Source organism: Neovison vison, chromosome 2 (genome assembly GCF_020171115.1).
Source record: "Neovison vison isolate M4711 chromosome 2, ASM_NN_V1, whole genome shotgun sequence".
In the NCBI taxonomy this organism is placed as follows: domain Eukaryota; kingdom Metazoa; phylum Chordata; class Mammalia; order Carnivora; family Mustelidae; genus Neogale; species Neogale vison.
Window position 1 is genome coordinate 178231942 of NC_058092.1, and position 12154 is coordinate 178244095.

The following is a 12154-nucleotide window of genomic DNA, read 5'->3' on the forward strand; positions in this document are numbered from 1 at the left end:
AAAAGAAACGAAAAGCTGGAAGCATCACTATTACAGACCTCAAGGTATATTACAAAGCTGTAATCATCAAGGCAGTTTGGTACCAGCACAAAAATAGAAATATAGATCAATGGAACAGAACAGAAAACCCACAAAAGGACCCACAACCATATGGCCAACTAATCTTCCACAAAGAAGGAAATAGCAGCTAATGGAAAAATGTCTCTTCAACAAGTAGTGTTGGAAAAACTGGACAGCAACATGCAGAAGAATGAAACTGGACCACTTTCTCACATCATTCACAAAAGTAAATTCAAAATGGATGAAAGACTTAAATGTGAGACAGGAAACAACGAAAATCCTAGAGGAAAACACAGGCAGCAACCTCTTTGACCTCAGCCATAGTAACTTCTTATTAGATACGTCTCTGGAGGCAAGGGAAACAAAAGCAAAAATGAACTACTGGCTCTCTCAAGATAAAAAAGTAATACCATTTTTAACAAATAATAATGTGCTCATCAGTTTGACATCAGAAATTTCATCAGCAAATGGAATTTAGAAGTAAATATGAAATGCATTTTATGATTTCATAAACAGTTGTTTATAATAAGTTTTTAAATTCCAACAAGACTTCCACTTAACACCACAGAACAGTGTGCATAAGAGATTAGTTAATTTTAAATTTCAAAGGATGGGGCAAGACTGATGAGGTCTAAACACTAGGGTGATGATGTTTGGACTTTATTGGAAAAGCAAAAGCGAGTTAATGGGAGACTCAGTATGAGGAATCTGTCCACTGCACAGAATTAGAAAAGGAAGAAACTTAAAAGTAAAAAGACCACTTAATATGCGTGTAGGGCAATAAAAGTATAGCCTATGGCACTACAAACTGGGGAGAAAAAACACAGAAGTGGGAGTAGGGAAGATTGCAATTTAAAGGAAGAAATTAGCAGAACACCATAAATACCTACTTTGTTGATGCTGAACAAGCAGAGGGAGTGACAAGCAGAGGGGGAGAGAGAAGTGAAAGATCAAAGTGAATGAAAGTTTTAAAGCCAGTATGAGACCACTTCAAGTCTCAAAAGGAACACTAATTTCACAGGAAGATAATAAACACTTTAGGAACATTATATCATACTCAAAGGTGGGACATTCATATAAATTCATCAAAAAAGAAGGTAGATGGGTGCCTGGGTGGCTCAGTTGGTTAAGCATCTGCCTTCAGCTCAGGTCATAATCTTGGGGTCCTGGGATGGAGCTCTGCTCAATGAGGAGCCTGCTTCTCCCTCTCCCTCTGCCACTTCCCCTACTTTAGTGTTCCCCCTCAAATAAATAAATAAAAATCTTGTTTAAAAAGGAGGTGGAGGTGGAGATGGTGGATTCAAACTGAAGGCCAATGCTTAAGCTGCAGACTTGTGACTAATGATGCAACAAGTACCAGTAAATTCTAAAGAGAATAACAAGAGTAAAAAAAAAGAGAGAGAGACAAAAGAAAACAGTAAACAAAGGACTGGATCTCTAATACTAAATTAAGAAGCTGGGAGAAACTTTCATCAGGAAAGGAAGAAACCCCCAAGGGACCTGAATCATGAGGCTAACAAAAATCATAATAGAGCAAAGTTCAGGGAGAATTTTTTTTTTAGAAGATTTTATTTTTAAGTAATCTCTACACCTAGCACAGGGCTTGAACCCACAACCCCAAGATCAAGTGTCACATGCTCTATGGACAGAGTCAGCTGGGCACCCCAAGGAGAATATTTATTACAGCAATAGAAGAGGCCTGGTTTTTTGTTTTTTGTTGTTGTTACTTTGAAAATCTGTGAATTACTTATCTTTTTTTTAAGATTTTATTCATTTATTTGACAAAGAGAGAAAGAGAGATGTTGAACAAGCAGAGGGAGTAGCAAGCAGAGGGAGAGAGAGAAGCAGGCTCCAGCTGAGCAAGGAGCCAAATGCAAGACTCAATCCCAGGACCCTGGGATCATGACCTGGGCCGAAGGCATCACTTAAAGAAGTAGTATTTCAGACCTTTTCATCAATTTAAACCATAGAGTATTTTCATCAAAAAGTCGAGTGTATGAGAAAATATATATTCAATCATCTCAAGGCCTAATATTGTAGCCTTGGAATATTTACAATTTCTACAATCACAAATTTCTATAATCACAAAAATTCAAATCTTATGAACTCATCTTGATCATCTAAAAAAAAAAAAACACTGGGGCGCCTGGGTGGCTCAGTGAGTTAAGCCTCTGCCTTCGGCTCAGGTCGTGATCCCAGGGTCCTGGGATCGAGCCCCGCATCGGGCTCTCTGCTCAGCAGGGAGCCTGCTTCCTCCTCTCTCTCTCTGCCTGCCTCTCTGCCTGCTTGTGATCTCTCTCTGTCAAATAAATAAATAAAATCTTAAAAAAAAAAAAAACCCACTAAATAGAAATCACGTTACTTTAGTACAGAATTGTGGTCCCTATAATACAATACAAAAGGTATATCATAATGAAAAATTTCATTAGCTCAGAATTAGGAGCTTTGGGGAGGAATCTGAAATTGATTTCTGCCTAATAAACACTTTATCCCAGGACATTACGTATAGAAATTGTTAACAGCACAACTCTAGAGTTAGAGAACAGAAAAAACTCTGAATCTAGACTAATTCCATTCACTGACTAGGATAAATGAGAAAACTGAGACCCAAACTATATAAATCAAGTGAAATGTTAAAAGTACTTTTGAGAAATACCTCACTGAAACTTAAGGTCTTTTATGGTGATCAGTAACATGTATTTATATGTACTTACACACAATTCCTATTTTTTCAAACTAATTTCAAAAGACATTCTATATTAAGACCATTTTGTTGGGCTGATTTGAATAAATATAGATGAAATACTGTACCTAAAATTTGTAATATATTAAAAAATATGTAATCCAAAACATTTATTAATTCTAAAAAGGTCTACCAGCCAATAAACCCCAAAAGTTAGATTTCACTGTATTCATACTTTTTAATAAGAGGTATAAGCATTTGTCTACCCTGCTCAAATATAAACAAAATCCTGTAAGACTCCCAGTTCCAACTAATTAAGAAATGTGGACTGGACTGTGTTCTATCTCAAAACTTTAAGCCCTATGTCTAACCAAACAGTAAAAGGATAACATGCTGTTTTCTACTAATTAACCACTTATTCCATAATTAAATCAATAGGTCCTACATTATAAAATAAACATAAGATTTTCATCTATGGATTTACTAGAATAATTTTATAACATAGCTACAAAATAAAAAATTCTATGTGAAAAGACTCCATCCAATTAGAGAATTTATATTTTAGTAAACAATCTTAAAGGGCAAATTATGTAATCCTCAAAGATTTATCACATTAAGAACTTTTAATCAAAAAAATAGTAAGTTTGTCAAAAAGTTACATTGAAAACAACTGTTTAACTGAACATCACGTAGAAATATAATCACTGTCAAATTTTGAAACAAATTAAATTAGTAACTTCTATTACCATTAAATCACCACCATTAAAAAAGATCAGAATAGGGGTATCTGGGTGGCTCAATAAGTTGTCTAACTCTTGATTTCCACTCAGGTCATGAGCTCAGGGTAATTAAACTGAACCCCATGTAGGATTCCATGGTGCATGTGGAGCCTGCCTAAGATTCCTTCTCCTTTGAAAGTTAAAAAAAAAAAAAAAAAGATTCTCTCTCCCCTTCTGCCCCTCCCCCCACGCATGCACTTGCTCTAAAATAAATAAAAATGAATTTAAAAGATCAGTATTAATTTTTAAATAACAATACCTCATCCTAAACCCTTCCAACTAGATGGGTTTTGGAGTTCAAAATTTAATTTTATAAAGTTACATAGGGCATATTATAGTAGTAATTGAATATCGTGACACAGTGCATATATCACATGTATGTAAAGTACCTACATTGTATGGGGAGTTTAGAGCAGCATCCTAAAATTAAGCACATTAATATTTCTCTCACAAAACAAGATTATTCAGTTCATATTAGATTTTACTTTTTAAAAAGTTCATTTAGTCAGGTTTTCCTAGTGAATCATTAAAAATATTGTTAGTACAAAAGAATCTGAGTTTCAGAACTGAGGATAAAGAAGAGTATACTGATAGATACTCATCTGGCCAACAATAACACAGAATAGAAACATACAACATTTATGGTATATAGCCTAAAAACTAAAAGTTAATTTCTTGTTTATTTCTTTTTTTTTAAGAATTTATTTATTTGTCAGAGAGAGAAAGTGAGAGTGTGAGCACAAGCAGGGAGAACAGCAGGCAGAGGGAGAAGCAGGCTCCCTGCTGAGCAAGGAGCCCAATGTGTAGGCTCAGTACCTGAGCCAAAAGCAGACGCTTAACTGACTGAATCAACCAGGTGTCCCCATTTCTTGTTAATTTACTAAAGATTCCTTTTTCCTGAAATTTTTTTTCTTTTTTCAATTTTCCTTCTTTCTTCCTTTCCTTTCCTTTCCTTTCCTCCCTCTCTTCCTCCCTCTCTTCCTCCCTCCTTCCTTCCTTCTTTCTTTCTATTTTTTTAAACTTTATTTGGCATGCCTGAGTGGCTCAGTGGGTTAAGAGTCAGCCTTCGGCTCAGGTCATGATCCCCAGCGCCTGGGATCAAGCCCCACTTTGGGCTCCTTGCTCAGCGGGGAGCCGGCTTCTCCCTCTGCCTGCTTTTCACCCTGCTTGTGTGCTCTCTCTGTCTCTATGACAAATAATAAATAAAATCTTTTTTAAAAAATAGAAAAAGGGCGCCTGGGTGGCTCAGTGGGTTAGGCCGCTGCTTCGGCTCAGGTCGTGATCTCGGGGTCCTGGGATCGAGTCCCACATCGGGCTCTCTGCTCGGCGGGGAGACTGCTTCCTCCTCTCTCTCTCTCTGCCTGCCTCTCTGCCTACTTGTGATCTCTGTCAGGTTAATAAATAAAATCTTTAAAAAAAAAAAATAGAAAAAGATTTTATTTATTTGAGAGAGAGAGAGAATACACGAGCACACAACACACAAGCAGAGAAGAGGAAGAGGGAGAAACAGACTCCCTTGCTGAGCAAGGAGCCTGACACGGGGCTCAATCCTAGGACTCTTGGGATCAATGACTGGAGCTGAAGGCAGACATGCAACCGACTGAGCCACCTAGGTACCCCCTGAAATTTCTTTTTAACTACAAGGGGATTATAGATTCTTTCTGACATAAAAATTCAAATGTTACTTCTAATTTTCAATTATTCAGAAAATTAGGTATCTATATGTCCTACATGCATTAAAACAATTCTTCAAAGGTTTGGGATACATCAAGACACAAAGCAGAATATATCATCTTCCCTGAAAATCAACACTGAAGTTAATGACAAAGGTCTAAATGTCAAATACCAAATAACAAAGACAAGAATGTCATGAAAATACCCCTTACATGTGCTTTTCAAAAAAATGGAACAGAGTATCACCACAAACATCAGTTAAAATGCTTTTAGTTCCACAGAAGAAAAAACGACACAAAGAGACATAAAATAAATTTACTCTTCCAAAATGAAAAATCCCACAGGTAAAAAATCCAACAGTGTATTTAGGCTTCAGAAAACAATTTCATCTCCTTGTCAGCTTTGTCCTCAAACTGGCTGACCTTAAAGAATGGCAACAGCTGTGGCAATTTCAGCATCACACACACACAATACTGTACTTGACTTCATTCTGACTGTACCTAATTAGTTAGGGCCTATCCTTACCCATCATTGTAGCCAAGGAATTCAACCACCTGATTATCTAAGGAATACCATGGCCCACAGTTTAGTCAAACACATAATAGATACTGGGGAAATAACCACCAAGATACACAATGCCACAAAAGAGAAAAAAAAAAAGATACTCAAAATTTATAGTAAATAGTAGTAGGTGATGGTTATTATTGAGATGGTTAGTATAAAGTATTCACGGAACTTATGACATTCATTTATCATTCCATGAACATTTATTAAATACCTAAGAGTAAGTACTAGATGCTGTACTAAACACATAAGGGGACAGAAAATGAGTATGAGTTTGAGAGTTGAAGACCTTCTTTGTACGTAACTTGAAATTGACAAAAGATAATAAATGTATAAACATAGCCTATATGCTTTCAATTACATTGAAATATCGGGACATTTTTACTTTCAAATGCAATGATATCATTATATGAAGGTAAGAACAGAGCTCTCATGGTAAAATGTCCTTAGTCCAATTAAATTAAAAAATTTAAATTTTAAATAAATTTTAAAATTCTCTATTTAAATTAATGGAACCAAATTATGTACCAGAATATATGTATGATAGGTCAAAAGGAGGAAAAAAATACCTCTTTTATTTAATTAATTTTACACAGAACATACAAATGACACCATTTATGGGGTGATTACCTTCTTTTAAAACAAGCTAAGCTAGTCATTAAAACTGAAATGGACAATTTATAAGGTACCACTATAGCCACTATTGACAGCTACAGTTTACATACTCCTCTTACTATACCAAAGTCTTTTGGGACCAATAACAACAATTCAAGAGAGGAGAAAAAAATAGTCTATGTACTCAAATCAGACCTAAAAAGTCCTCCTACCTACCAGCTAACCAATTTTCCTGATAGTTAATTCATCCAGGTCATAATGAGCAATGAAGTAAAAATCATTCATTTATTCATTGTAAACAGACCAGAAATTAGCACTATCAATACTGCAAGACCATTACAAATTTCAGACTTACCTAAGACTTACCCTAACAAAATTTATAAGGGTATCAAATGTTACCAATTTAACATGAAACTTGAATGAAAAGATAGCTGAACAAAATCATACTAGGATTAAAACTGGAAAAGCCGGGGTGCCTGGGTGGCTCAGTGGGTTAAGCCGCTGCCTTCGGCTCAGGTCATGATCTCAGTGTCCTGGGATCGAGTCCCGCATCGGGCTCTCTGCTCAGCAGGGAGCCTGCTTCTCTCTCTCTCTCTCTCTCTGCCTGCCTCTCCATCTACTTGTGATTTCTCTCTGTCAAATAAATAAATAAAATCTTAAAAAAAAAAAAAAAACTGGAAAAGCCCTCCTTATACACAAAATCACAGGTCACCTTAAATTTCCTAAACATGAAAATTTTCTTTATATTTAAGACTCGTAAGATCTGCAAAATAACTTTTATCTGCAGGTACAGTTTAGAACAGTTTAAAATCTTGTCACTAAGTGACCATCAGAAAATCCCCCAACAAACAAGCAAAGTATGTGTTTGGTGTGTGAAACAAAATATAATTTTTGTTCCTTTAGGGTAATGAAAAATCTGACATTAAAAAAATATATATACACTTTAAACAGAGTTAGCTTGAAACAATTATGTAATCACCCTAAGCATCAAGGTTAGTGCAAAGATGTCTAGATGGCTGGATAAATAAGTAAACAAAGGGCTATAGGTTATGGCTGGGAGTAAAACAAGCAAACAATAAGTCAATTTTTTCTCTTTAATTAGTATGACAATATTATTCGAAGATGAGTATTATGCAACAGTACTTCTCAACAGATAGCTTCCCTTCTATAATGGTATCAGTTTTCCAGAAAATTCTTTAAAAAGTAGGGTAGTGATAACAATCAAAATGTATACCAAAGCAAGACATTCTTTTTTTTTTTTTTTTTTAATTTTATTTATTTATTTGTGAGAAAGAGAGAAAGCCCGAGCAGGGGTAAGGGCAGAGGGAGAAGCAGGCTCCTCGGCTGAGCAAGAAGCCCAATGTGGGACTCGATCTCAGGACCCTGGGATTACGACCTGACCTGAAGGCAGATGCTAAACCAACTGAGCCTCCCAGGGGTCCCAGCAAGAAACTTTCTAAATAATGAGGTAAAAACAAAAACAAACAAACAAACAAAACAACAAAAAAAAAAACAACAACAAAATCAATATTCTGAGGACTCACAATATACTTCATGTATTTCAACTTCAACAAACTGGTCCTACTGAAAATAAAAAACAGATAAAGTCTTTTGTTGGTTAATGTAATTCCAATACAGATAACCAAAAAGGTTTACAAGGCATTTTTTAAAAACCACCAAAAATTATGTAAAACTATTCAAGCATAGTCCAGTAAAAATTCTATCAATTAAATTCATTTATTCAAAAGATCAGATAGCGATCTTATCACTAAAACTCCTGGCATGAAAAAATACAACTAATTTTAGTCTTAATTTATTTGTATGAAATTATTTATGTTCACAGTGTAAAAGAATATTTTTGCTACGTTGGTATGGTGGGCAGAATAATGCCATTCCAAAGATGCTCATGTCCTACACCATGAAATCTGTGCCAACACTACATTAGATGGCAAAGGAGAATTAAGATTCAGATGGAATCAAGGTTGTTAATTAGCAGACAAGATTATTTTTTATTATTGAGGTGAACCTAATATGATCACGAGGGCACTTAAAAAGTGGAAGTGAGAAGCAAGAAAATCAGAGTGAAAGGTGCCTAGAGCAAGGAATGTGGGATACTTCTTAAAGTCAGAAGAGGAAAAGACATGTATGCTATCTAGAACCTTCAGAAAAGAACACAGTTTTATATTCTCTCGATTTTAGTCCACTGGGTGCCATGTTAGACTTGTCATCTCCAGAACTATAAATAATCAATTTGTATTATTTAAAACACAGCGGTGAAAGAACATTAATACACATAGCAACTCTTCATATATAAGATCAAAAATAACTGATTAACTTTTGAGATAAAGTATTCCCAAAACTATTTTTTTAACATTTTATTTATTTTATTTTAAAACAGAGAGAGATAGTGAGAGAGCGAACACAAGTACAGGGGAGCTGGCGAGAGAAAACCAAGTTCCCCGCTGAGGAAGGAGCCTCAGATATGGGGCTCAATCCCAGGATGCTGGGATCATGACCTGAGCTGAAGGCAGACCTCTAACAACTGAGCCACCCAGGTGCCCATCCCTAAACTATTTTCAATTTCTTATAGTCATCCTTTCAAATCATGAGCCATAAAAACATACAACTAAGATTTCTAATACATTTGCAGACACTATGTTACATATATTTAACGTAAAAAAAAAAAAAAAGGCAAAAACAAAAACAAAAACACGGATGCCTGGGGGGGCTCAGTCATTAAGTGTCTGCCTTCCCCCCATGTCCTTAGAAGGAGTCCAGCATGCTCCCTGCTCAGCGGGAAGCCTGCTTCTCCCTCTCCCACTCCCCCTGCTTGTGTCCCCTCTCTCTCTGTCTCTATCAAATAAAGAAATAAAATCTTAAAAAGGAAGTTGATCTGTATTTTTAAAAAAACACAAAAATACCCTGTTTATACCAGCATTTTTCATGTAATTCATAAAGCTCTTTAAAGTTTATTCTTCAATAACAAAAGTCTAAAAGGGGTACCCTGCTGGCTAAGTCAGTGAAGCATGCAACTCCGGATCTCAGGGTTATGAGTTCAAGCACCACCTTGGGTGTAGAGACTGCTTAAAAGTAAAATCTTAAAAAAAATTCTACAAGGAGAATTATAGTATATTGATGCTAACCTGACCCATGTTTCATTTCATTTAATTTAGGGAATATAAAAGGGAAAAAAAGGAAAATGTAAGAACGCTTGGGAATAACTCTAAAACTGTAGGTTCTAGGCTGAAAAAACTCAAGTTACACCACATAAAAATTTTTTCAAATAAAGACTTGTAGACAAAGGAAAACTGCTGGAGGGGCACCTGGCTGGTTTTTTAGTCCCAAGAGCAAGCACCCCTTGATCCTGGGGGTGTGAGTTCAAGCTCCACAATGGGTGTAAAGAGTGCCTAAATACAATTAATTTTTTAAAAAGAGGAGAAACTGCTGGAGGTTCACATAGTTATGGTTCAAAATGCATTTTTATATAAAATTTGTATATGGTAAAAAGCAACTATTAAGGACACAATTCAACAAGTTTTAATAAATACACCCTTGTAACTGTCAAGATACAAAACACTTCCATCACCTGAGAAAATTCATTCCTGTTCTTTCTAGTCCCTACCACCATCCACATATACTTTTCATTTTTAAATACCCAGCTTAATATTCTGCCTTTTATAAATGTGATAAACATAAATCCATTCTTTATATCATTTAAATTGCCATGCAAGTAAGTTGTTAATATATTTAACTGATAACTTGAGTGTCGTGAGTGATACTCATAATTTAAAACTACATTTCCAATTTTCATTAATCTATTAAAATCAAATGGTGTGGAAAACAAAATATCATTCCAGGTTTGCTCCAAAGTAATTTTAAAATGCTACGCCATAATCCAACCAGCTTCCACATAAAAGCCAAGACATTATTGTATCACAGTAAGAGGAAGAGAGAGAAACTCAGGACATGCCTTTTACACAAAAAGGTTACCAAATTGACACAGTCTACAGAATCATTAAGACAAGAAATTTTTTTAAAGATTTGCTTTTTCTTCTTTCCAGTGAAAATAACCAAGCAAAAATCTTCAAAATTAGCCCTTTTCTGCTTATTTCCTATTAGAAATACCTATTAGCAAAACAAGCCCATTTTGCAATGTCAAGTCAACATTACTACACACCCAGTGAAACCATACCAATGAGTACAGTCATGAAACAGGAGTTTACAAAAGCAGTCAGAAACCAAGAAAAATATTAAAATAGATATGCACATGTATAGATAGATATTAAAGTGTATTTGAAAATGTAAACTCACAGATATACAAAAGGAAAGAAAATATTACCGTGTTTGAAGTTTTCAGTAAAAAATTAAATACCCCGAGGCACTACCAATAAATTTCGTGGATTATATACTCCCAAATCAACCTGGCGAAGACTAGTCAATGCCTAGCCTCTATTCTTGCCCCTTCCAACCTATCCCCAAGTGAAAATGTGCGTGGAACCCTATCAAGAGCATATCCCTTCTTGATATGGTGCACACATTATTGAAAGAAAATATTGGCAGTATCATATGAAAGGAAAAGAAAGCAAAGAAAAAGATCCTTAAGGATCGGCAGGGCATAACATTTTAATTTATAATATTTCTTGTTTCATTTAAAATTGTATATGATTTTTAAAATACTATTCACTTTCTAAAAAACCACAACCCCACAGAAAAACAAATGGGAGGAAGAATGGAAGGGGTTGGTTAATTTCTATGGCCCTTCAAATAAAAAAATTTCATTTTCATCGTTTCCAGTTAGAATTACAAGCATCTGTTTAAAAAAAAAAAAAAAAAAAAAAAAAAAGGCTGCATCAAGATGCCACCACTCACACAGCCTTTGCCTGGAAAATGCACACGAATCCCAGGACTGCCTGAAACACCACAGAGGTGTCTCTTTGCTTTTCTCCCTCCCGTTCAGCAACCTTACTGCCTAAGTTTTAATCCTCTAACCCCTGGAATAGTGAGACTTTTTCAAGGAAAGAGATGTTGGTGAAGATGGCCCCCTACCGCCACGAGTGGTGTGTGTTCTGTCCGCCACCCCCCACCTGCCCCAGCGGCACTGGCTCACAGCCCCGCCTTTCGGCAAGGTCTCCACGGCCACCACAGGGGCGCTGACCCCCTCCCAGACGGCGGCCAAGGGGCCTGGAGGGGCCCGGGGAGAAGCCCAGGAGTCCTGCTGTGGAACGGCTCCACGGGGGAAACTACTCAGGAGGACGTGGAAGATCCCAGCAGGGGATGAGGGCAAAGCAGCGGACGGTTCCAAAGAGGGGCGTGACCGCCAGCTGGCCGGGCTGCGCGAGGTGCCAGAGGTAACCAGACTAGGTGCTGCCGGAGACAAACAGTGCGGGTGCGGGCTGGGAGATTGAGGGGCACTCGCTCTCTTACCGCCAGGTCCGGATTGCGGCTGTCCCTGTGTGACACAGCTCGGATGACCCCCGCTCGCCAGCCCCGCCAGCAGCGTCCACTCTCTCGGCGCTCGGGCCGAGCCTCCTCGCCGACCGCCACGCACAGGAACCGCTTCCCCACCAGTTCCAGCCGCGTCTCCACCGCCATAGCCATCACTGCTGAAGCAGCTGCTGCCTCCTCCACCGCAGGGGAACCAGTGAAACCCTGTTCCTACTGGCAGCCCATGCTAAGGAGAGCGGACTGGGGGACGGCGGCAGCCCCGCGAGCAAGCGAGCGCGGACTGGGGGGCGCACCGGACGCTCTGCCCAGAAGGGCACAGCGACCTCGGTCACTC

The 12154-nt window shown here is 37.5% G+C and overlaps 1 protein-coding gene across 2 annotated transcripts in view; it reads right to left on the reverse strand.

Annotated features, from left to right (window-relative positions):
* JMJD1C (jumonji domain containing 1C) overlaps positions 1-12154 on the reverse strand; it is a 315974-nt gene that overhangs the window by 249700 nt on the left and 54120 nt on the right. The window contains exon 1 of one of the 2 annotated variants that reach the window (XM_044239611.1): positions 11800-11967. The exons of the other annotated variant lie outside the window; for it this stretch is intronic. Within the exon in view, the coding sequence (XP_044095546.1) occupies positions 11800-11967 (168 nt within the window). Of the gene's footprint in view, positions 1-11799; positions 11968-12154 lie in introns of those variants that run through there. 2 annotated transcript variants of the gene reach the window in all.